At 35.1% G+C, this 25,882-nt stretch overlaps 2 protein-coding genes across 3 annotated transcripts in view; one reads left to right on the top strand and one right to left on the bottom strand.

Moving 5' to 3' along the window:
- Window positions 1-25,882, top strand: part of Cubn (Cubilin) — a 173,617-nt gene that overhangs the window by 97,886 nt on the left and 49,849 nt on the right. The window contains exons 39-46 of the mRNA XM_071587204.1: window positions 173-328; window positions 2,729-2,925; window positions 4,429-4,560; window positions 8,033-8,241; window positions 13,775-13,950; window positions 17,054-17,272; window positions 17,832-17,990; window positions 25,626-25,766. Coding sequence (XP_071443305.1) covers window positions 173-328; window positions 2,729-2,925; window positions 4,429-4,560; window positions 8,033-8,241; window positions 13,775-13,950; window positions 17,054-17,272; window positions 17,832-17,990; window positions 25,626-25,766 — 1,389 coding nt within the window. The remainder of the gene's footprint in view (window positions 1-172; window positions 329-2,728; window positions 2,926-4,428; window positions 4,561-8,032; window positions 8,242-13,774; window positions 13,951-17,053; window positions 17,273-17,831; window positions 17,991-25,625; window positions 25,767-25,882) is intronic.
- Window positions 19,046-22,550, bottom strand: LOC139690947 (sodium/potassium/calcium exchanger 1-like). Of its 2 annotated transcripts, none has more exons than XM_071588595.1 (3): window positions 22,531-22,550; window positions 21,839-22,276; window positions 19,046-19,389 (listed from the first exon to the last, which is right to left on the bottom strand). In XM_071588595.1, the coding sequence occupies exons 1-3, from the start codon at window positions 22,536-22,538 to the stop codon at window positions 19,089-19,091; spliced, it is 747 nt and encodes a 248-aa protein (XP_071444696.1). In that variant the 5' UTR covers window positions 22,539-22,550; the 3' UTR covers window positions 19,046-19,088. The 2 variants fall into 2 exon arrangements, with proteins under 2 accessions (XP_071444696.1, XP_071444697.1); XM_071588596.1 differs by having other exon boundaries at window positions 21,839-22,273; window positions 22,531-22,539.

Below are 25,882 nucleotides of genomic sequence, written 5' to 3'. Positions count from 1 at the left end.
ATATAATTATAGCGGTTTGTAGGAAAACTGTCGTCGATTAAAAAATGTTGAAGTATTCAGTTCCTGAGTTCTTAGACTTCACAGTAACAATATTTTAGAATTTAGTACATTTACTCCTTTTTTACCTTGGAAACATAGTAAACTCATTCACTAATCCGAATCCATTCTGCAGGATTAAATGGTCATCAGGAATGGGAGCTTGTTAAGACATATTGTCTACCAAATTCTTCTAGAGAAGATGCAGTACATGGAAGTAGTGTAATGAAAGCAATATTCCATTCTGATGCCTTCAGAAATGGCACTGGATTTTCAGCTGTTGCACATTCACGTGAGTTAATATTAATAGCAAGTATTTAAGATTTCTCTACCTATGTAACCAAAATTATAAAATCAAAATTATTTCATCCTCACCGAAGTACAGTTCTGTTGCCAAAATTTTCTGATTTTATCATGCACCCCATGTACCTTACCTTTAAATATTTGATTTAAATGTCACAGAAGGCAGCTGTCATTGCTTGTATTTATTCTTACCCAAAAGTTGCCTTGTAATTGAACAAAAAGTTGTTATTCTTGTTATTAATAAATTAATACCTTGAAATAATTTGTTAAAATATAGCTTTGTCTATCCTGGAATGGTTGGATTGTTGAAACATTCTATTATTACAAATGAAGGTAAATGCATGTACTAAATAGTTATGAATCAAGATGGGAATAAAGTTACACATTGCTTTATATTAATTTATTCATGATGAGGATATAAAAACGGATTCAGAAGCTGTATAAAAACGGAAGATGATATGTTAGAGTTAAAGCGTTATGGTGACAGACCTTATATTCATGAATTTATATACATAATGGTTGATGATAAAGTGACTCAATAAAAGTTGAAAGAATGTTTCATATAAACTACACCAATGTATCACTGAATCATGATATGACAGGGTGAAAACTTCCCAAAATGAACTTCTTATCTGCAAAGGTCACTGATTTAAGTAAATTTAATGTCAATCACCCCAAATGTATACATAAAAACATGCCATTCAAACTCTTTGAGTGCAAATTATGACAATATGATATCTCAGAGTATAATAATAATAATTCTTTATTCATTTTGAAAAATGGTACAACTATATTAAATGGGGTCAATATAAATATTATTTAACATATAAACATAAGTTCTCAAATGTGATGGAGATTGTCACAAAAGAATTCATCCAATGAGTAAAGTGGGTGAGAAAGTAACCGTGTATATACCCTATTCTTGAAACTCTGGATACCGTCTGATTTCAACTTAGTAGGCAGATAGTTATACAGTTGTATGTTCATAGTACGAAATGTGTTGTAAGTTGATGACAATCTACAATAAGTAATATTTAGATTTGATTTACCTCTTGTGGAGTAGTTATGGATGTTAGATCTTAATTGGTAAGTTTCTAGATTAACTTTCACATGAATCGGAGCCTTAAAGATATGTAAACTAAATACAGTCATGATTCCATATCTAATAAAAAAAGGTTTGCAGGAATCATGTGATGGTATATTAGCAAGAGAGCGAATAGTTCTCTTTTGTAGTAGCAAAATTTGTTTAACATGTGGGGAATGACCTTATAACTCAACACCATAATTCAAATGACATTGAAAGAAGGCATGGTAAAGTGTTAAACGATACTCATTTGAAATGAGAAAGTAAAGCTTTCTTAACATATAAACAGGTTTACTCAGTTTATTACAGGTCTGACTGATGTGAGTCTCCCAGTTAAGTTTTGTATCATTATAAATTCCTTGTATTTTAGCAGTTTTAACATCAGTTTTTTTTATTTAAGATTTCACACAAGATGCTGAGTTTTGTTAGTATTTAAATGTAAATGATTAACATCAAACCATTCCTTAGCCTGTCTCTGGGTAGTGCTCGATCGTACCTTTGCATCTTCTGGATACTGACATTTTTGCACAAAAGTGGTGTCATCAGCATATAAATTCAAGAAGCCCTTCCAGTTTTATGTCAATCACTTTAGGACAAAAATTTTATAGCAAGATGCATATTTTTATAAGGTGGAAATAGATTGGAATCATAGTCATATTTCCTGATCCCCTGACCTTTTTTTACACAACTTCCATCTTCATGTTAATTCCTTCTATTCATTTTTGCAAAATGTCTATCATAGCTCAAACCTCCATTTACAGAAAGTATACCACAATAGCATTATCTTCAAGCATATGAAATATAATAAACATTGGATGCTTTAGCCACTAATTGGCTGTATTTCACTCTTAGGTTAACAACTTTTGTGGAGTATTTTTAAAGCAAAACAATGCATATAAAAGCTTGACATTATTGTTATTTCACTTCAGGTGAATTTATCATGTACAATTTTACATGAATGAAAATTTATGTGTTGAAACCAAGTTAGCTTTGAAGTTATAGGCTTAAGTCTCAAGTACCTTTATAAACATGGTTAATGGGAACATAACATGAAATTTTTACTCATTATAGATCCTGTCAGAGGTAACAATACAATTGTTATTGTGGTTTACATTACTTTTTTTACCCTGAATAAGATAATGAAATTTCAAGAGGGTTACTGCCACTTCATACAGCTGTTGTGTGTTCAGAGTTTTTGATAAGCAGCCTACATTTATATTTTTACAAAGCCTGGGTGTTTTTCACAAGTCCCATAAGCTCTGTATCATCTGTTTATAATCCCTTTCTCATCTTGCATAATTTCAGAATGTGGCAGCTCACTCACAGGCCCTAATGGGGTCATAGAGGTGAAGAATTTAAGTTCACATTTCACTGGTGTAACAAGATTATGGACAACTTGCCAATGGGATATCACAGTGAAAGCAGGACGAACAATAGTCTTGGAATTTGATGAGTTTGATATATCAACACCTAATGCCAACTGTAGAGAGAGTTATTTACTGGTATGTTTAAAGATCATAGTGTATTTACCCTTTCTTCTATGCGCGTTGCTCGTGATGCTAGAAAATTTGTGGAACACTATCCCAAGAGATAGAAAAGCTAAAAGGCATATCAGTATTCAATTAAGGTTTCTCCATACTTCCACTGAAAACACCTGTTCACAAACTTGCATTTTCTCAAATAATGGCTTTTCCTTGTTCCCTGAAGCCAATCCTCTTTCACTATCATAAGGAGCAAGTATTAAAATTTTTGAATGTGCGGGGCATTTTTTCTTGCATGTTTCATTTAAAATAGTTGGGACAAAGGAAGAAACATTAACTGCCCCTGATTTTCACCAGAAAAATAGATCAGTGAATAAAGATTCATGTAGAGTTCTCAATGCCTACTGCAATTTTCTGATTATTAGACAAACCCATTTCAGTTACACTCTTCTTTTGGTAAATCAAAGTGAGAAAATACTCCTATTATCCTGTATAATACAGACCACATTTTTAAACTTCCAGGGTGCATGACATCATCCTTTCCACTTTCCTGGTATGGCGTTTCCGGTGGAGCAAATCTTTCTTCTACCCATCCATTCATGTTTCCATATGTACATATTTCGCATTAAAAAGATTTTATCATCACACTTTAGGTACAAAGGAATTCTATCTTTCATAATGCCTACTCTTTGCTGACTTATCCTACAAAAGATGCATATGTGTGGTTTCTAGGAACAAGGGCTGTTCAATGTAAAAATTATCCCGATCATAATTTTTTTCATTCAAATAGTTTTTTGAGCAAACATTTAACTCTTATTTTATTGTTAGGTCGATGATTTATTGTTATAAGAACTACTTGTAAAGTATACAATGTTAAACAAAGGTTTTAAAAAAATTTCCAAAACTTTCATGCTCTGTATTAACCAATCAGCATATAACTAATTTACATGTCGACTCAAGTACACACAATCTGTGACTTCATTTCTTGAAGTCCTCATCATGGATTACATTAATTTATTTTGTATTATTACATATTTTTATTATTTAATTTTCAGGTTGTATTATTTAATCTGCAGGTTTTTGAAGGGTCAGTTGTGATAACTGAGGATATTATTTAAATAAATGAGAAAATATAAATTATTCTTTTGATAAATATTTCTAGTAACAAGACATTCACTTAAGGTATAATAATGTCAGTTCTCATCAAATTTAACCATTACTCTTTTAATAAGTCCCCACTTAGCCTGCGATAACATTTCCCATGCATATATTCTCCTGTTTATGAGGTTGACACTTATCTTTCTGAATATATTGTCCAGCCAAGCTAATCCATAAAATGGATATTAAAAATAACTTGAATTCCTCACAAAAAGTCAAGTATTCAATCAGCTAATATTTTACGAGAACGTACTGTTAAAGTAATCCAATATGATCAATTAAAAAGAATTAAAATGTTGTTTTCAAAGAATCATTGTTTTCAATTCAAAATGATGTATCAAAAGGAATTGTGTTTGTTTGTTACAGTTCAGAAATGGTGGCACATCAACTTCACCTTATCTTGGTGATGGAAAATATTGTGGAACCCAAGCTCCTGCAATTCCAGAAACCATTGGAAATCACATGTTTATAAAATTCCAGGGAATGACTGGAACTTCGGTAAGAAAAATTGATTTATCCATCTAGATCAGATTAAATATCTAATCCTGTAAGTTACAGAGTGGATAAGTCTATTGGTAAAGAGTGTCCGTAACAGTTACTTCTGATTTGGCTCTGGTGGGACCATAACCAAATATCTTGAAAAGTGATCCAATATGAACAGGATTTACCTATTGCCATTTTCTTTGAGGGGCAAATGCACCACTATGTTGAGGGCTACAAGTTCATTCAAAGAGTTTACCACAGGTAATCACTGATGAGATACTTTCTTCTTGCCCTTTGGGCTGAGGCATACATTCCCTGAAAAACTTTGCTAGTTCTTCATCTAATTTTATCATCTATGTATATGCCAAGGGATGCTCCTTTCTGTTAGACAAAAGTGCAACCAGGACAGAGTTTGAGGCATCAGTTCAAAACACACGTAGAGGGAATCAATCTCATGATACTCCATGACAATAAACAATTGTAAACACCTCCCAAACCAATATTTGCTATAGATAGCAGCCAATTTTGGCTGCTATGTATAGCTTTTTTGCCCCTTCTGCATCCTTTTGTTCAAAACCCTTCTCTGAATATAAGTGTACTCTGGCAGCACCACCCTTCAAATTCAGTGACCATCTCTTATTCATTGATGACTTCTTTCATTGCCATCTCTGCCATTCATACCTCTTTGGCATATCCTGTTGGCATTCATGTTTTCTGCCCATTTCATCTTTTGTCTCATACTCATACTCCCACAGCAAGAATGCCTACCTCATTAGCCTGCTATTGGGATCCTTGAGATGGAAAACCCTTTTGAAGGTGGATACAGGCAGGGTTGGTTTCTATTTTAAATTTCCAACCAAATAAATAACAGCAGAAAAGACAAACTCACTAACCAATTCGCAATTGACTCCTAACTGACTGAATAATTTACCTCAGCAGTATTCAAGTTTTTGCCTGTAAAAGAAAAGGATATTTCTGTTTGCTTAAAACATGACATAAAACTACAACCTAGACAAAGTTTGAGGCGTCAGTTGACAGAAAAGTCAGGCCTCTCAAGAGTCTAGTATATTAACACCTGACTTCTCATTAATACTGTTTTAATTTCCTCTATTTCCAGCTAGCACTTTTTCATCTAACTAAATGAGATCTAAGGTCACTCACCTTTTAACTTTCCCATTCACTTGAAAGTCCAATCCTTACTATGTACTCTTGCTGGTAATCCTCCCTGTCCCATTGCCATTTAAAAATGTATTGCTCTCCGTCTACCAATGTTCTGGGCTCTGGTGAAGACTTTGTTTTTCTTCTGGGAGTTTCTTTGTCTGTATTTCATCATTTTCTCCCATTTTCTTGGATGTTTCTCCAGGTTGGCGTGGTTTTCATTGCATTTTGGCTGCTATCTATAGCATTTGATCGCTGGGCTTGAGCTCTGTCATTGGCTATTTCTGAGTGAGCTTAACCTTTTCCACATAGAGTTAAGCATGAGTCTGTCCTCCTAGTTGAGATTCTCTGGATTCTTAATTATTTTCAATGTTTCTTTTTGATGGTGCTAGGATTCTAGGGATAGCAACTTTTCCTCAGCAATGCCCTTGTCTTGTTTAATTCTGTGCTATCCCGATTCAAATCATGCATGATTAGCCATTGTGAAGTTGCAAGTGGTGGGGTTGTTTCTTTACTCTGGCCCTCATGGCTCCGTACACTCATCAATAATGGCGTGGACACCCGTGACCAAGGTAGAAGGGGCTCCCTGCAGTGGAAGCTGTCTGCTGGCGGCCTACCTTCAGGAAAGGTGGACAAGTATACTTCAGCTAAAACACTGCCAGATATTTGGAGTGAAGACACATCTCTGGTGTGCTGGCTCTTTAGTTTCTGGGGCAAAGACATTCCTGGGCACTAGCTCCTTTAGAGTGACCCCTCCCCACCCTATGGGTGGCTCTGAACAACCTCTTTGATTGTATCAGGATTATTTTGGCAGCACTGCCAATAAAACTCTCCTGGTACTCCATGCAGGAATGTATTGAGGCCTTCTGAACTGCCTCAAATTTCTTTGATGTGACTCACTCAAGAGACCCCTCTGTGGTGAGATAAAGTGAAGAGTTCCCCTTCCACACTCAAATCTATGAAGGTCTTGTTGTCTTCATTGAGCAGCAGCTAAGTAGTAGCCAGGAGCTCACAGGAGCAGAAGGAGAAATGCACTCTTTTTCACATGGTGTTGGTCCATCACTATTGCCTCCCATTCTTCATGGCAATCATTTTTATTCTGAATGTTTTTGACCAAGTCATCACTCATATGAAGTCTCACTTCATGCAATTTTTCCCTATCAGACCACCCTCATGTCCTCATCCCACTCAAGCTTTTCAAGAAAATGATGTCCTCTGCAACCCACCCCTATGGTCAAAATTAGTGAAAATCTCTATCAGTCCTATTCCGCTTCAGAGTTCACACCCTTTATCAGTCTATTCTCCACATACAACTCTCAAATATTTGTACAAAGTCCATTTACTGCATGTTGGTGCTCCACTTGGCCTCCCCATCTAAAACTTATGAGTGAAGATGTATCTAATGGTATGTTTCTCCCTCCAAGTGGATAAAGGTTATTTAATGGGAGAACAGAGATCAGGTATTGATACAATGACAATCAAGGTATTAAGAAACAATTCATGATATAAAAGCAAAGAAATGGATTTGAATAAAAACCATGGCTCCTATACCTATAAAATACTTGTGCATTCATGTCACATGCAAAATGCATTGCTGTCTGTATGAATCATTAGTTTGAGTGCAGAAGGTGTAAGGCAAAAATCATTATTGGTCAGTGTACTATTTGTCAGTATTCAGTCATGACCATAGTATTTATGAGGTATATCTAGAAAAGATTCAGCCATGCAATATTTTGAGAAAAATAGCCTGCCTAGAACAATGGGGTCTTAGTCCCCTTCAAAGGACTACCCTTGGAATCTCACACATTTATCCCAGTGTCTTTTCCACTCTTCACAACAATAGGCAAAGTCCTTTTTTGGAATGGTTATCAGCTGTCTCATCCCATTCCCTGTTAACTTGTCAGCTGACTGTTGGGAAGACTGGGATTTGGTTTCAGGACCATAGCCTAATCCTCATGACACATCTCCCTTTATGACCTATTTGAGAAAACCTGGGCCATCATTTGCGGCTTGGAACAACTCCCCTGGAGCATGAAATTCTTGACATTGAGGAGATAAAAGAGAATGTGACACAAAATATTGCATGGCTGGATAGTTTCCGGACAATAGTCAAGTTTTGTTTTCTTTTATGTTGACAAATATGTTGAGAACATAAACCCAATGGACACTTTTCCAAAAATGTCTCTTTATTTTTATTTTTCATTCCCCTGCACCATTTAATTGGGATCCAACAGTTGCCATTCTATGTAATGTCATTTTATTGTATATTACAATATTTATTAAAAGTCATGAATCAATAATTAATATTTTTAATGGCATTCTTTCTCAGGGTTTCAAGTTGAGATACAGAGAGAAATCACACTCTTGTGGAGGTCATGTCTTACTATCAACCGAGAGTTCATCTTATATAATATCTTCTCCCAACTTTCCCAACATTCCTCCTCCGCATATTGAATGTGAATGGGTCTTCCTTGCACCTGCTGGTGAAAGAATAGACTTTGATTTCTTGGAGCGTTTTGACCTCACAGTAACTACTGGGTAAGTTGCACTTTTCATATAATATTTTAGCATGTTCAGTGTATTTCTTAAAATTGAAATTCTTATTTTGAAATGAATTGAAGTGAGTGCAGCCATTCATGCTCACATTAAGCATCCGTGATTCTTACTTAAGACTAAAAATACATCAGAGGAAAATATTTCATTTTCAGCTTAATGTTTTTATTATATTACACTATATGTGCAATCCCAATGTTTCATAAAACCTCGCCAATGCTGATTCTAGGATATGCAGTATTTCTTGGCCCATTAGATGTACTTTGTTTGCTCCAAAATGTGCTCTAAAATCAGCCTACATCTTATGGGGGGGAGGGGTATAATTTTGGCTAATTAACTAGCTGATTCATTGGAAAAATACTTAATAGCACTTTCCCATATCAGGCATAGTAAATGGGAGCCTTCATTAAACATTTTGATATTTTCCATGTTTTGAGTCAATACTAAGAAACAGAATTTTTCATTTTTCATTGAAAGTATTACCTTAAAAAATCCCAAATAAATCATAAACGTATGCAATGTAGTACATTTAGTTCATCTTACATGTAGTGCTGCAGCAAAACTGAATATGCATCGGAGTAACGGGGATGTCAACCCTCTACTAATACATACATGCATGGTAACTTCATGATGAAATAGGAGTTTACAGGCATTCAACCATAGGTAGTGTGACAGAGTTGTAAAGGCATAGAAAATGGTTAAGTGACAGCAATCATTTGTGAATAGATGGTAAGGTTGGTGTTGTACATGCCTGTTGTCTTGTAGGAATTGCCACCTGGATTTATATGCATGCAATATGTTTTAAATACATTTGAGGTAATAATAAACCTCCATGTAGTAATGTGCTAATACTCTTTAAAATTAGCATATCTGATGAATGTAAATTTTTTTTTAAATTGATGAAATGGAGAGTAAAAAGTTTTACTCATGGATATGGCAACCCTTGCTCTAAATGGCATTTGAATGTAATTATTATGAATTTCTGATAATTCCTTGGTAGATTTTACAGGTCATGCAGTCTCCATAAGTATGTTAGTGTACTTCTTTTAATACAATGGGTGCCATTTTAATGTGGGTTTACCAATATTAAAATTATTTTAAATATGTTTTAAGGGTGACTAAGTTGCTTTAGATGTTCTCCATATAGAAGCTCATACCTTATTTTATAACTGAATAATAAACAATGGTGTTTATAGAAATTTAAAATTTAGAAATTTCAAGTTTTGTACTTAATGAGAGTTGAGTGCTCCCATTGCCATTGTCCCAAAATGTTATGTCTCTTAACAATTATTGAATGACACCTCTATTGTAGTCTTGTTGTAATTTATTAACTCATTAAGAATACAAAGTAACTTTCCACTGTTCTTTATTAGCGTACAACCGGTTTTAACGCTCAAGCGTCATCATCAGGTACAAAATAAATCAGTCGCAGTTCACTTATATACCAATCATGAGGGAGAGGAGGGGTGGGTGAGAGAGGGAGGGACGAGGAGGAGGCGAAAGAAAATGGAGTTGCGATTGGCGTTGATGCGGAGGGGGAAGAGGGGTGTTAAGTGTCAGGACACACGGGCGGAGGAACACAAACGCTGTTTTAGAACTTGTGACCTAAAACAATCGCACTTCGCTAAACATTTATGGGAAGAAAACCATGGGAGTGATTTCAACCCAGAACTGTTACATAAGAGTGAAAAAGGAATGAGGATGGACAAGTGGGAAGAATTTGAAATCAAAAAGAACTTAAAAACGGGTCATGTGGTTAACGATTTATTATTTGAATACCTCTCCCCAATCCTGGAAGTACCCCTTTCCCTCACAGATAGACCCGACAAACCCCCCCACCAACCCTAACCCACCCCACTCTAAACCAACCAAACATCTGTCCTGACACTTGACACCCCTCTTCCCCCTCCGCATTGGACGCTTGAGCGTTGAAACCGGTTGTACGCTAATAAAGAACAGTGGAAAGTTACTTTGTATTCTTAATTTCATTAACATGAATTTCCACAAGGTTGAGCCTGAAACAATTGAATTATTAACTCATATAATTTTTATGCTGTGTATTTGAGCTTACTGAGATGATGGTTCTGACTATTGAAACTCAGAGCCAACAAAGTGGAACAAAATGGCATAGGTTATGATGTGTTTGATATCTTCAGAGTCATTACTATTTTACCCAAAGTTTCTTATACAAAAAGCAAAACACTACTCACTCCAGGGGGTGCAATTGCACTCGGCCTGTCAGTCTATCTTAACCTATCTCTTGGTTTTGATAAAGAATTATTCTGCATGTCTTGTATAAATATCAAGGCTTGGAAGCTTGAGAGCTGTATCCAAGTGAAAAAACTTTGAAAATAATCTCATAGTATTTCAATTTAAATTCAACTGCATAAGAGATTTCATTCAGCTGACTAGATTGAGGGAGGAGTTGGTAGAGGAAAATGTGGCAATTTGACAAACAAAATGTCTTGTCAATGAATGCTAATCTTTTTTGAGGGTATTGTTCCAGGAGGCATGGAATTTAACCAGCTGCCAAGTTCAATGTGTTTAATCCTCTATACAGGTATCGACTACTATCTTTCCATTATATTTAATGAGTAATTGCAATTGTAATGGAGCTGACTCCTTGATTTTATACATTTTTTTAAATAAACATATTTTAGTGTGAAGGTAGTTCAATAACAAATGATCTTAAATTTTTTGTTTGTATATTTTTGTAAAACTTTAACTTTATATTATGCTTTTAGCTTAAAGTGCAATGTATATGTAATACAAGTTTCATTGATTTTACTCAATTATTGTATCAGCAACAGCTGTTGCAAGATGAATCATTCTCAGTTTACTCATGGCAACAATGGTAGTGGCATGCGAAAAGCAATATGCTACTTTGAAGTTTTACTTTTGAGCGAAAAAATAGTCACCAAGGATATTGTAATGCTACAGGAGCCCAATGGAGAGCTTTTTTTATTCCCTATAGCTTGGATAGAAGGTGGTTCAAACTGTTTAAAGAAGAGAGACTGATTTTAAAGGAGCAGGCTGGATGCTGCACAAAGATAATGCACGGCCATATATCGCTAATTTCTGAGCGGAATATCTCATGAAAATCAATTTTAAGTATGTTTCCATCCAGTATTTAGTCCAGATCCAGCCTCATGTGACTCTCCCATCACCCATTCTAAAGAAAGACCTTCATGGAAAGCATTTTTCACTATCAGAAACCAGGTGAACTGAACATGTTTCAATTTGCAATAGCTGCCACTGATGCAATGCTGGAGTCAAATTGGTGAAACTTGTACCATATATGAATCACACATGTCACTCATTGAATGAATCGCTCTTGCCACTCATGCAGTTGGGTACATTGGATGCAGGGTTTTTAAGATAGCCTTTGACATAGTTCAATATAGATGTAAATATAGATAGAAGGTCCACCAATAAATTGGATTGGATCACCCTATTCACCTGCTGAGATTAGGTACATCAGCTTCTTGCCCGACCAGAAATTTCATAACTCTAACATTGATAATGATCATAACTCTGGTGGTAAGTGAACATCAAAGTGGCAAGAACTATGATAGCTGAGTGTGGTGTCTTGATCTCAGTATGTATTTCATAGTTTTACTGAATGGCCACATTAGGTATGGATAGGAAATCCAGTGACACTACAGTCTTTGTGGGCTTGTAGATTGTTATGTGCCTGAAAGTTTTCATGACCTTTTTTCTAGTTCAAGAAGTTTATAGGGGTTAAAGTGCCTTCCTTTGCCATGCTTAACGTAAGCATTCCTTGAGATATTGTTTCATTGCAGGTTTTCCAAAACATTGTCAGTGGTGGCATTCTATTCTAGCAAGCTAAAATCCACCAAACACAATATCTGAATGGTTTTATCTTTACCAGTAAACTACCTGCCAGAACATTTACCTAGATGGCATGAGCTCAAACTAAAGACTAAAATAATCTGGGAAAAACTATGTGGGAAAGCATGTAGCTTTTCATTCTCCAAGCATTTTTTTTCAAGTACAAATTTATTAATTCTGAAGGTTGCAGACACAACAATAGAACTTTTGCGACAATCCTTACTAAGATATTTGTTTCCAACTATAATCACTACAGTTACTCTATGTCTCCACGTAGATGAGCGCTGCATTATCATGCAAAATATCTCATAACAGGAGTGCTCTGTCATCACTAGTTGTGTCATCTAGCTACATTGTAGCACTAATAGTCTGTTATAATGGCATAACAGTATTATGATTAAACTAAATCATGAAGTGAACACAGCATCAAAGGAAATAACTAGTGATTTGTAACTTTTGAATGTGTAATTGGAATGATTGATGCAAGCAGCCTCCTCATTTGTCAATTGCCTCCCCTGTAACATGTTCTGAATACTTGCAGAAAATGAACTGGACCTACATTTTTCAGTTTTTGCATTTTATTCCAATTCTAACTTATCCTAAGTATTTGGACCATTGTATTATTTGTTTTTTACCATTGCATACAGTTCAATTTGGTACTCTCTAAAATATGAAGTAGAAAAAGAATGAGGTCAAAGCAAATTATTGTCATTAATAGAATCAAAATGTCATACAGCAGATTTTCCCAGTGAAAAAAAAAACACTTTATGTAACAATTTGAGCTAAGCCCTAATATTCTCCTAGCTGGTGCATTCACTCTCCTTTCAGGCAGTAAGGTTGTAGGAAGAAGATTTTTCCAATCTTTTGACATGTAACCCAACCTACACCTAGGAAAATCTCGAATATCAAATAACACTGATGACACACACTTACCTTGGGGGATCGCTGACTGCCTCAGCCCCTGACTCATTCTCACCTCAGGCCAAAGGCCTCCCAAACTCCAAGTAGTTTGCACCCATAACCATTGGGATCTGGTTGGTGTGGTGGATTGTGTACTACTTTTAACACCAAGGGTCTAGGTTTGAATCTGAGGGGTGCCAGAATTTTTCAATTGTATCCCAATCCCTACTGATAGTGCAATGTGGAGAGCACCTCAAGTGGAGCATGCTGTCCATTGGATGAGACTGTGTGATCCCTTGGTGCCTTTTGCTAAGAGTAGGCTAATGCCAACATTTGGTTTCTCTCCACCTGCCCCCCATTTCCTGAAAATCTTACCGATACCAAATTATCTACCTATCTCTAATAGTGCAATTTACCTCAGCTATCAGTTGTCTTTAGTAATAACTGCTAATGCTAATAACTACCCAATGCCTTGTCTTCACAAGGCAATCTTTGTGTATGGGAATGGGTATAAGGAAACACAAGGTGTGATTGGATGAATGCAGTGATTCATGGTTTCTCAATTTGGAGGTCAAACTTGTGGAGAGAGACAAAGTTTTGAAGACTGTCAGGCCTTAAAGCCATTTCTGTCCCATTTCTCATGATTGACTGGCCTGCATTGGCAAGGCTGATTCATTTTTTTAAAGCGTGTTTGAGGCTGGAAAATATATATGCATGAATAATACACATATGCAGTACTAATGAAGATCTTTTTCCTTGATTTAAGATGCACAAAAGCATATTTAGAAGTCCGAGATGGAGGCACACAAAATTCAAATCTTATTGGAAAATACTGCCTTGAAATGCCGGGAACTAAATCATCCACAGGAAACATTTTATACGTAAAATATTTTACAGATGCAGCAGAACCACGAAACGGCTTCAAAGCTAAGGCCTCCATAGGTAAGATGCTGAGTAATATTAATTGGTTTAATCATTTAAATTCTTACTTATTAATTCCGAATTGATAGAGAATTATATTTAACTATTACACAATAGATTATATTATTATTTGCACATAGCATTTAAGAAATTGAATATTAAGCTCTATTGAATATTAAGCCATGTTGCATTGTGAGTAGAATTTTACTTTTGTGGTCATGCGTCTGTAGTTGGTGGTTGTGGCTAACAAAGAGCGAAGTAACTATGTGTTAGCTTTACTTCCATTGTTTTGTCGAGTATTTATTGGATGATAATAGATAAGCAATTTCTCTGTCACATATACCTCATGAATTTTAGTAATTGGAAGTTATCATCTAGAAAGACATATCCTGCAATGACAGAGTGGCAGAGACATTTAATGGCAAACTGCCTAGAGATATATGTGGATTCCAGTGCATCTCCCAAATTTCCAACTATTGCCTAAGTAGAAGGTACAATGCTGAACTTCAACCATTTGCATGAAATGCCGCAGGAGCTTTACATGAACATGCTATATGTTGTTATACTCATTGTTTAGTTGCCAATATAATACCATACCTTCTACTTTAATTTTATTAAATCTGTCTTGGTATGGTTGCAAAAGTAAAGAAAAATGTGTGAAAAATAATGATGATGGCAAAATGGCGGTCTTATTCATTTCCCCATGTCCAAAGTATTACGGTAATGCTTCTCAATGTATTTTTGTTGAGAGGGAGACATTTTTAGATAAAAGATATGATTTTATCATGAAGTTCAACTTATTCCTTAATTTCAAAATTTTCTGAAGCTAGATTGTAATGGGTCAGTTCTATAAAAAATATTAATGATAAAATTACCTGTGTTTTTGGAAAAAAAAATCATTAAACTTTTCATGCAAGGGAATTTGATGACTCTCCTCCAGCTTAAAATAAAGCAAAAAGAATATAATTGCACCAAAGCAATTCATACTACTGATAGGTTTGTCGGCAACAGCTGACATTTGTGGTTGCTTACACCTCAAATACCATGGCCAAGCTCTAATGCTCATTCATGTGCTGCTGTTATCGAGAATCCCTCAAAATTATTAAATTATATACCTAATCTTCAGTTTGCATTTTTCTTTTCTAACACAATGCCTTTTGTTTAGTGAAGTATATTGCAGCAATGGAAAGGAAAACAACCAAGGCCACACGAGGCCCAGCTTGAGTAGAAAAAAGTTTTATGTAATATTAATGTATATTTTGAAAATCAAACTAATGGTGAAAAAAAATGAATCCCAAGGAAATAGTTTGTGAAATATGTGCCTGAAAATTAGAGTGTCCAAATCAACTAAGGGTAGCAAAGAATAAAGTGAAGTTCATCAAAAATATATTTCTTAATATATAACTCTGTTACTTCAGTCTTTTTTCCTACCTAGATTAATGAAGTAATCATAAAATTGATGAGTGAAACAGTTATTATAGATGTCTTGCAGGAAGACATTTACTTATAAAATAATGGTTTTCTAAGTGTTAAAATATTTAAAGTAAATACAATGAAAGCTGAGTTTTTTATGAATTTTTGAGAGACCAAACTTTTTGACTGCCTTTTTCAGTTCAAACATTTGAGAAACTCAAGTGTCTTTATTCTGGAAAATGTCTGGGTATAAAACTTTCCTTCAAGACTTTGGTAAAACGTATAGTTATTGCATACATGCTTACAGTTTCATTTGGCTACTGTTAATCAAAAATTATAAATATGCTATGACACAGACCCTAATAAAGGAGCATAAAATTTATAAAATGGCGATACATTCTAATGTAGCTGTCCTTCATGGGGTGTAATCACAAACTTATGTTTTATGCAAAGAATTCATTATGTATGGATCAGAGTGACACATTTTCTCACTAGTAGCTAACAAACCTTAGATTATTTCTTGTACACTTGTTTCAGATTGAAGGTTTTATGATATTGTGATGTGGAGTGAGTTTGGAAACTTTTCTATCAATAACCATCATTTAGTTATCATTATATTTGGTGATATGGGTGAAAACTAATATTAAAAATCTTTTAATCAAAAGAAAAATTGTGAAAAGAAAGAACATTAAGTTGCTTTATTTATCACTCCATAAATAGTTACTAATTCCATCCAAACATGCCTTATGGAGTGGGGTAAATTTTAATATGCAATGTATTTACATTTTTGTGCAAAGTAAACATTTTTTTGATGATCAGGGAACATATATGTGTTAATATGTTCTAACATTAAGATTAATTAAGAGTGGAATGATTTTTAAAGACAAGATGCTTTTAGCTTTATGTTTTATCTTGGAAAATCATTGAATTGGAAATAGAAATTAAGAAGTTGTAAAGTGATTTGTGAAGTTCATTTAAAATTCCAATTTGATTTACTTCCTTGATTTTCAGAATAACATCTTACCTAATCAACCTTAGATTTGTTGATCTAGGAGTTTAACATGGAATTCAATATATTTTTCAATCTCTAATGTATATTTGTAGAGCAGAAGTATGATTCCATATGCATATCCATTGAAATATAATGATTAAGTTGGTTGGTAGTTAATACCTTCATCCTAACAAGGATCCCATGTATCCTACTTCTCATACATAACCCCTGGATTTAGTAGTGATTTTATTTTCTTAGAGAGGTTTAGTTACTATAATGAGATATTTGTGCTGAAATTGTGGAGATATTGCTGCAGACTAGTTTTAGTAAACAGCAAAAACAGGAATAACCATATGAAGTTAACGCATTTTCTTACTTCTATGTATTATATCAAGATCTATCATGGAAATGTTTGTGGAAAATTTAAAAAATAGATAATATGAAGTGTATGTAATTCAATATATAAAAGAACATTAAAAATAACAAGATGGAATCTAATTGGAAAAATACATTTTTGCTAAATTTTTTAAGCAATGAATGAGCATGTATGCCTATGTATTAAGGTCGACTGATCAGTAAACCTGATATATTAAGTAATGTTTGCAATAATAAAATGTGGGAAAAATTTAATGTGCAACAAACTCATAATATTACTATGTAAAACTAATACATATTACACTAGCTAATGGCTTTTTTTTCTTTCTTTTATTTACATATTAGCTACATGTGGAGGTACAGTACGTGGTATGCAAGGTACAATAGTATCGCCTAATTATCCAGCACCATACCAACAAAATACTGTGTGCAAATGGAATATAGTAGGCCTACATTACCACACAGTGAAGATAACATTTAATGCCATAAATTTACCATTGGATGCAAATTGTTCTAGCACAGATCATGTGATTATAACAGAAAAAACCTTTGCATTTCAAAGAGGTGAGAAAGTTTATTCATTCTTATTAATAATATAAGTTTATTTTTATCTAAATATTATTTAAAGTAATTAACCATAAAAGTGTTATTCTTTTGCAAGCATTGATATACATATTATACGATTTTGATATCTGGTATACTTGGCAATTGAAACAAAATTACTCTAAGTCAATTCTAATAGGATTATACTCTCTATAAATAGATTATAGTTTTTCAATTTTGACTGACAGTATTTCTATACTAATAATAACTCTAAGAAAATCAAGGCATACACTACTTTTCCGACTACTTTCATAGATCCAATTTTCACTTCCTCTTGCCAGTACCAATCAAGTGGGTCATATAAACTCATGCTCCAGGGAAGTGAACTGTCATAATGCTTAATGAGTATTTTATTTTCTCAATTTACCATAGTTTTTAAATATATCAGCAGAATTACCCTTTACCAAGGCATAGATGCTTGTGAGATAGATCTAGAAAATTCTGTCTGCAAATTGCAAATCACCCTCTATGCAAGGAATATAAGTGATTAATTCTGAATAACGATGAATTTTATTTTTAGAATTACATTCAGTGACAACTAGTTCCTATAACATCCAACAGCCTACAATCATATCTAATTCAAGGACAGAAATGGAGGAATCAGAATATATTGACTATGATGATAATGATGAAAGTAAAATTGAAGGTAGCCCTGAAACACCTGAAATAGAACAAAGAAGTAAGTTACTGGTATTATTTACTATTAATGTTGTTGAAAATTTGGATTTAATGTAATACCTCATGTAGTTTTATAATTTTAGTATTTTTAGTGCATCAAATGTTTGGGAAACATTGCTTACATCGCCCTGCATTGCTTACACTTGCCCTGCAACATAAATTACATCAATTTGTAAAAATAAGTTGGGCAGAGATACATCAGGCTGCAAAATATGCTGCTACTATTCTGTTAGAATACTAAGCCTTAATGGCATTTAAATCTTAGGCTTTCACATTTGACCCCAAAAGTAGAAAAATATCAATTTTTTTAGTGCAAGGCAAGGGCAATTAAACAATCATCACTGATGGACCTGATTTTACTGGCCCCTGATGCTATTCTAATGCATAACTAGAAGCACACATTTTTAAGAGTAGTTATTGTGGCGACCATTTCAAATACTAGGTATACCGAGGTGCCATCATACTGAATGCCAAGCTTTTATTAATTTAAGATTGTCATAATCTTTAATTATACCATTTATAATAAATATGCACTTAGGAATTGCCAGAATCTTGGGAAAAATCAACAGACTGTATGTAACCTAGGCAATTCTTAGAAGATAAAGCATTATTAAATCAGTGTACATAATACTTTGGAAGCATGACTGAATTCAAATGGGTTCTCAACTCTGATATCTTTATTTTTTTTCTCCTATTTTGGGCTATGGTGTAGAGGCTGGGGATAGTAGAGGGCTGATATCAGATGGCTTTGTCCACTTAAAATATATGTTAATTTTTCATTCAAATTATGGTTACCTTCCTTAAGGTATTGAAATTCTATTGGAAAACTCAGTTTAATGAATTTATAATCATAATGAGTGACTAAGGTGACTGCAGAGAGCTTTTCAAGTGAGGTTCTAGCCTACAGTTGATAGAATTGGTGAAGGTTGCTTGATTCACCATCTTCCCCATACCCCATCATGATGCCCACTGATTTAGGTGTTTGTAAATTATCAATTTTTAATTTGGAGAAACTTATTCATATTTATTTCACAAAATTGGTATACATATGTATGGTATCAATCAAGCATATAGTTAAAAATAGTCTAATAAAAGAAATTCACAATTCATAATAGCATTTTCCATCCATGTCTTCTTGAATTAAAATTGAGTCTTTGGTCTTGGCCACACAATCCGATGTTTTTGTTCTACATTTGCTGTTAAAGGACCCTTCTGCAGTTTCTGGAATATCCTCTTCCATTTCTTCTGCATATTCTTGATCCTTATCCCATACCTCTGGTTCATTATATTGGTCAGCATCAACTTCTTTTGGATGGTTCTCCTTGCCTACTTTTTCTTCCTTTAATTCTTTAATAGGCCGATGCCTTGGTTGCTCAATTTTATTCGACTTTGCAGTAACCCTACAATAGAAAAGAATAGAGCCAGTATAAAAATTTAATTGGGTACATAGTAGGCATACATCATCCGCATGATGTATGCAATATAGTAGTTCTGCATACACCATGACCATACAGTTGCAATTCAACAAGGTGATTAGAAGCAAAAAGAGCAAAATGCAGAATGTTTTTACTCCGTTAGGTGAGTTTTGTCTATTCTTTTAAAATTTTTAATTAATTTGCTAATAGGCGATGTGGTGTGGGCTGAATGCTTGGCTACTAACTGGAGGCCCCGGGTTTATTCCCAGGGATGCCTCTGCTTCACTTGAGCCATGCGATTTATTATTCTCAAGTTACTGCTGCTTCCATAGCACAAACATTTCATTAAATCCAGATTTCACATTAGCAAGTTGTTCAAAGTTATTAACTGCTCAAGTAACTACTAAATTCAATTAAAATTAAAAGCATGTTACTAGATAAATGAAAATGAAGAGCAACCATAACTACTGGAGAAATGAATGAGAAATACTGGAATACTTTTGTTTGGGTCATTTAAGATTGAAATGATATCCTTGCTTAGTACTTAACAATTGAAGTCTTTTAGAAGCTAAGTGAGAGGGTAATTTGAAAATTGCTTTGAATGGAAATATACAACTGACATGAAAGACAACTTACCTAAGGGAATGTTCTAATATCATCTAGACTGTCCCAATCAAACAAACATATGTCTACTTGGCAACAGATTAATTTGAAGAAGCCCAAGAAACCTTCCCAACGAACTGTTTATGTTGAGAAAAATACTAGTTTTTTCTAGATATCACCACCATTACTCGCTTGTGCTAGATAATTAAAGATTATCGATACCACCAGTGTCACATCATCACTACTTGAGTGAGAAGGTCTGTTTATGTGGGAACTTATTCCTGGTGTTCACTATGCCGTTTTTCTTAATTTCTATCCGTCACTTGAATATGTTCTACAAAGGATCTGTATGGCTTAAGAAATATCAATGGAGAGCTTTAGAAAAAAATTATGTTCAAAGGACTAGGATACTCAACATGAATATCTAACTATTTAACTGTTCTTTACAGTTTGAGTCCCCTGAGCACCACCTTCCATGTATGTGTTTAGTAAAATGTCAATTGCTGTCTGTTTAGTTTCATTTTTGTATTTCTGTTCACTTTTCAATTGCTTTAGAAATTTTGAAAGCTTTCACATATTGAAATACAGATAAATTAAAGCAAAACAACTACCAAAGAGCAATTTCATGGCCTCATGGTTTCATTATTTGAAATGCTTCTTTGAACCCTCAGGGTTGCAATTTTTATAACTTCGGTCAAGATGGGTCATTATCAAATCCTGAAGACAATATATTTTTCAGCGGTATCTTGATCTCTACTGGAGGTGCTTTGTGGAGAGTGCTGAGTATGACATCCCTCTCCCTATTGCAGTCCTGTTTTCAAAAACAAAATGTGCAGACTTGTCTCCTCACTTCATACTTGGTAGGACCCATTTACTTCCAGCTTTTTGATAATATGCAAGACTTAAAGTTAGCATTAGCTCTTCCAAAAAGAAATCTCAATGAAAGGAATAAATTCTGTTTCAAATGCGCTGTGTATTCACACCAAGGATGTAAAGACACTTTCAAAGCACCTCCTACTTAATCTTTACTAACTTCACTGGCATGATTTAAGTTTGGTACACTTATTTCAAAGAGCAAACGGATTTCGGTAAAAATGAAAAGTTTCAATTTAAGCTCTTTCTTTTAGGGTAACTGTAACCATTGGTGGCCCTAAAAAACTTTATTTAATTTTATGGTCACTTTTCAAGGGACAGAGGAAGGGAGAGCCCAAATAGCCTTTGCTTATTATTAGATTTTCAAAGGGCCAAACCGCAGGATTTTACATAGCAACCAGCCCCAAGAGAGGTCTGGAAACAAACCTTTGTTGAAGCATGTGGATGTGCGAGCTACTGGAGACACACTGCCTACATTTTAATGCAAAAATCTAAATGCAGTCTAGAATGCTTAACATTGTCATTTTTTGACATTTTATCTAGTCGTTAATTGCTAAATTTAATCTCTCATGAGATTGCCTTAATTTTGGCCTATGATAGTTTCCCAAATTAAGATACAGATCATCCAAAAGTGAATTCGCAATCATTCCCACTATCACTTTTAATTTCAGACTCATGCTGTGGTAATTCCGTGGATTAGATTCAATTTAATTATAATAAATATGGCTAGCAAAATATCCTCAGTGCTGAGGTTTTACAGGATGCCATGCCAGTTCCCAGCTGTTGCTTTTCACTATAACTTAGAACAAATGCTGGCAAAGTAGCATCAAAGAACAAAATCTCAATTCTGGTTCCAATAAGGAGTGATGGTGGTAATGTCTGATAAGTGAAAACTTTTCAAGAGCCGGTGGAAAAGTAACAGCATGGATTCATGACTATTCCTCATTGAGGCACTTACTTTTTGTCTGTGGTCACATGTAGCCCATTCTGTTGTTTTGCTCCTATGTGCTGCTGCTTTCCTCCTTCATGCTGCTTTCCTCCTTCATGCTGCTTTCCTCCTTCATGCTGCTTTCCTCCTTCATGCTGCTTTCCTCCTTCATGCTGCTTTCCTCCTTCATGCTGCTTTCCTCTAGTGCCCTCCTGTTTCACTTTCCCCTTCCATCTGTTTTCCTTAACATCTCCGAACATCTTCTTATCAACAGGGTCCAATTCCCTTCGAATTTTCCTTCCTTCCTGGACTTCAAGTTTCATCTCTTCAGGCACGACTCTTCCCATCTTCCCCTGGTGCTTCTTATATTTTACGGTGTCAACACTTTTTTTGTGTCTCTTTGCCGCTTCCATTTCGCTTATTACGAATGCAAGAAAAATCGCCACGAAGAGGATACATTTTCTGCTTCTTTTCATGAGGAAAAAGTATAAATTTTTAAATCAATATTTTAAAATGCCAATACTGAAGTAACTACCGTTTTACCTTAATTACAAAAATGGACATGGCCAAATTGACAAAAATGGATTCATGTGCTCATCTAGTTATCAGAAATTTGATTGTATTCCAGATATTCTTTGTCAGTAATCTACGCCCAACCGCATTTTATACAAAATTAATAGAATTTAAAAAAAGACTAGCCCATTACGAACGTGGTTACTCACCGAAACATGTTGAACTGGGTTTCCTTAGCAAATGACAACGTTCATACTTTTCTACCGCTATATATAGGTGAGGATCCTGGAATTCCCATCCCCTTCGTGACGTAGATCGAGTTCCCATCTCCTCTCAACCCTCCAATCATTCCTCCCAGAAGTCTTTCACAAGGACTGCGAAAATCTCGAGACTTTGTTTAATGCACACCCTAAATGGCCAGTCAATCAAATGGCATGTCCTTCACGTTAGCGGATCTCGATTCGATATAATGGAGTAAAATTACGGTTTCTTCAACTCCCATTAACGGGCCTGTTCTCAATAAATGGATTTCAAACTTCGGCCAGGGCACCCTACTTGATCAACGAAGCGAGCCCTCCAAATCCCTAGGCATTGGCCTTCAGAAATCGCGATGGTGGTTATTTAAATTTGATTTGCGAGGCTTTTGTGCCCACATTTTGGGGGGAGTGGAACAGGCATTCATTTTTTCCCCTTAGTGTCGCATCGTAACTAGGGTGAATTTCAAAACTCACGCCGGCCGGAACTTAGATTTTGTTTTCTTTTCAACTTCACCCTGTTAAGCCTGTCAAGTTCACTCATGAAAGGCCTCCAGACTCCGCTTAACGCTACATTTGCTTCAAGTTTTTAAGTTCATGAAGTCCTACCTTAAGTCTCAATAGCAATTATATATACAGGTTAGGTAATCGAAGTTGGCTCTTCCACTCGAAAAGCTTTCAGACGCCTCCCCAGAGGGGAAACAATCGAGAGACCTTGTGTAGTGGACGGTCAAAGAATGACGAACACAGAAATTATTGACATTGTTAGGGGTGATATAAAACGGGTAAAGCATCAATAATCTAGAACGAGCCCTAGTCAAACCTTATATGAGGAAATATTTCGCCGTCTGGATTTTAGAATTACCATGAAAAGAATTGACTCCTTCTGGAGTCATTGCTGTACCATGCCTATTAAATGTCCCAGTTGCGGTAGTAACTGCTATTCTCATTTATTTACCCGACACGTTGTTAGAACTTGAAAGAGTTCATTTATACAACTACCTAGGTTTGTGCTGCCCAGTATGATTCTATTCCGCTGACTCCACATTATACTAGAAGCTTGTGACCTTCGCTGTGTAAGGACTCCAATACAATAATCCTCGGCGGAAAATACGTCTCCAGGATTGGCAGTATTTGAACTGGAAACCTGTGTCTTTGTGCTGAGCCTATGCCAGGGAACATAATGTCTGCTTAGAACTTCTGCCGTGGATTGAATGTATGTCCAAAAATTTGGTTTACCACCCGATTAACCTGCGATACCATCGCTAAGATTTGAATTCGACTCTCATGTGCTACTGTTGAGAAAGTAGACGAGTATGTCACTTAAATTATATTAGTGCTTTTGCAACGTTCGTATGTAGACGAATTAGAGGAGGTAAGTAGAACTCTCTTACGTGTATGAATGGAAAACGGATTTAATAGCGTTAATCTCGCTTACAATAAAGATAATTATCTAGGTGGATTTAAGCCCGGTGGTAGTCATAATTGATGCTAATTATGTTGAAATAGGAAATATTACTTACCTCATAATGATCCGTTTTCATCGTTGGAGAAATCAACTTTATGTTTACCTATGCATCTTATTATTCAAAACCGCAATAGAATAACGGATATCACTGATATTTTTCTATATTTATTGACAAGGCGAGTGATTTTTAGGGATTGTGTGCCCTTAATATTGAGCCATATACGTATTACCAAGGACATAAACATAACTTCAGCTAAGCTACTGTTGGCCTCAACTGGTTATTGACTGTATGCTCGCTCCGTATAAATTTCATGTCAGCCTCCTTTCACTCCAATTCACACCTTTTTCTTTTACCATTGCCATTGATCTATTCCACTTAGCAAATCTCAAGACTTTCTCTAGGTCTAGAAACAAAACTCTGTCTTTCTCTGAATATCTTTCACCCTGAACTACCCTTTTCAGATCTCTCCTCCTCAGGCCTCTTGTATTACCAAATTATTATCAATCCAAGACTTTTAATTTCCATGAGTCCCATTTCTTCAATATTAAGCTGCGGGGAAACATACTTGTCATGCATGAATGGCAACTTTGGGAGACACTTTTTTGCATGTTTGACCGCCTCTTGCTCCAATGGCCTAGAGCCCTTTCTTATCTTTATGGCCTGATGAACTCTTTCTTACCAAGAGAGAGTCAACTCCCTCCTCCCCACATGGGTTCCTCCCTCGATAATTACAACTCGCACTCCACCTTTGTGAGATATGACCATTATTTCCATTGTTCACCGCTTTCTGTCAGCAAATATTACACGGTTGAAAATCTAAGGATGTGTACATGGTCTGGTGACTGATCAGATTATAATAAGGAAAATAAATATATCGTATGCTTTGTACAAATTTAAAAAAAATTAAGGTAACTGCTAGAATTTTTAAGTTTCTTTAGGGCATCAAGGTGCTCTCGGCAGTGGTAATTCTGCAGGATTCCAGAAAAGAATAGCAGCGAGGGGATTATAAGGGTCCTCTACCTGCTTTTCCTTACCCCATAGAAGAGCAGGACATGGTGTCACCTTTCATCTGTTTAGAGCAGCAGGAAAATGATCAGGGTGCTGCAGCTGAAGGGTTAAATCACATCTCCTGTATTACTTTCTTCAATCTGATATTGACATCTAGCCAAAGGAGAACATGACCTCTATATCAGCTCCAGATAATCCAGACACATTTTTACTAGATTCTACTACCTTTCTTTGGCTATTATAAAATTAGTTTTATGTATCTAGCCTCGATGAGATTTCCTGACTAATCCACCACATTATTCATAAGAATACAGTGTTCAGGAGTTAAATTGAGAAGAGAGAAATAGATTGACTATTTATCAAAAACATATAATTTCCTGTAATTCATAATATTCCCTATATTAACATGAAAACTTAAGTGCAATATATTTTTTAAGAGAGAATGTTGGAAATCTGACTGATTTGGATGTTTTATGACTATGTGTATAAAATAATATGAATAATATATTATAAAAGTAGGACAAAATTACATTTTCATTAATTACTGATGACCAATCTTTTGTTATTGAACAGGAAGAATCCTAGCTGTTGTCTGTGGTTCTGAATCTGTTCCCCCAATACTATCATCATCTAATGAAGTGGAAGTGAAGTTCATTTCTAAGAGGAGTTCTAACTTCAAAGGTTTCAGCCTTAGTTTTGAAACTTCAATGGAAAGTAAGTAGATAAGTCAAACTTTACGTAGCATGTATGAATGCATCACATTTTTAGCATAGGCTTATTACATAAAATGATTAAGAAAGACCTCCACAATCTATTCCTCACATAGCTTT

Source organism: Hetaerina americana, unplaced genomic scaffold (genome assembly GCF_022747635.1).
Source record: "Hetaerina americana unplaced genomic scaffold, ioHetAmer1.1.p SCAF_3, whole genome shotgun sequence".
NCBI classification, from domain to species: domain Eukaryota; kingdom Metazoa; phylum Arthropoda; class Insecta; order Odonata; family Calopterygidae; genus Hetaerina; species Hetaerina americana.
Note: the sequence above shows the minus strand (reverse complement) of the source record. Positions and strands in the feature narration are given on the sequence as shown.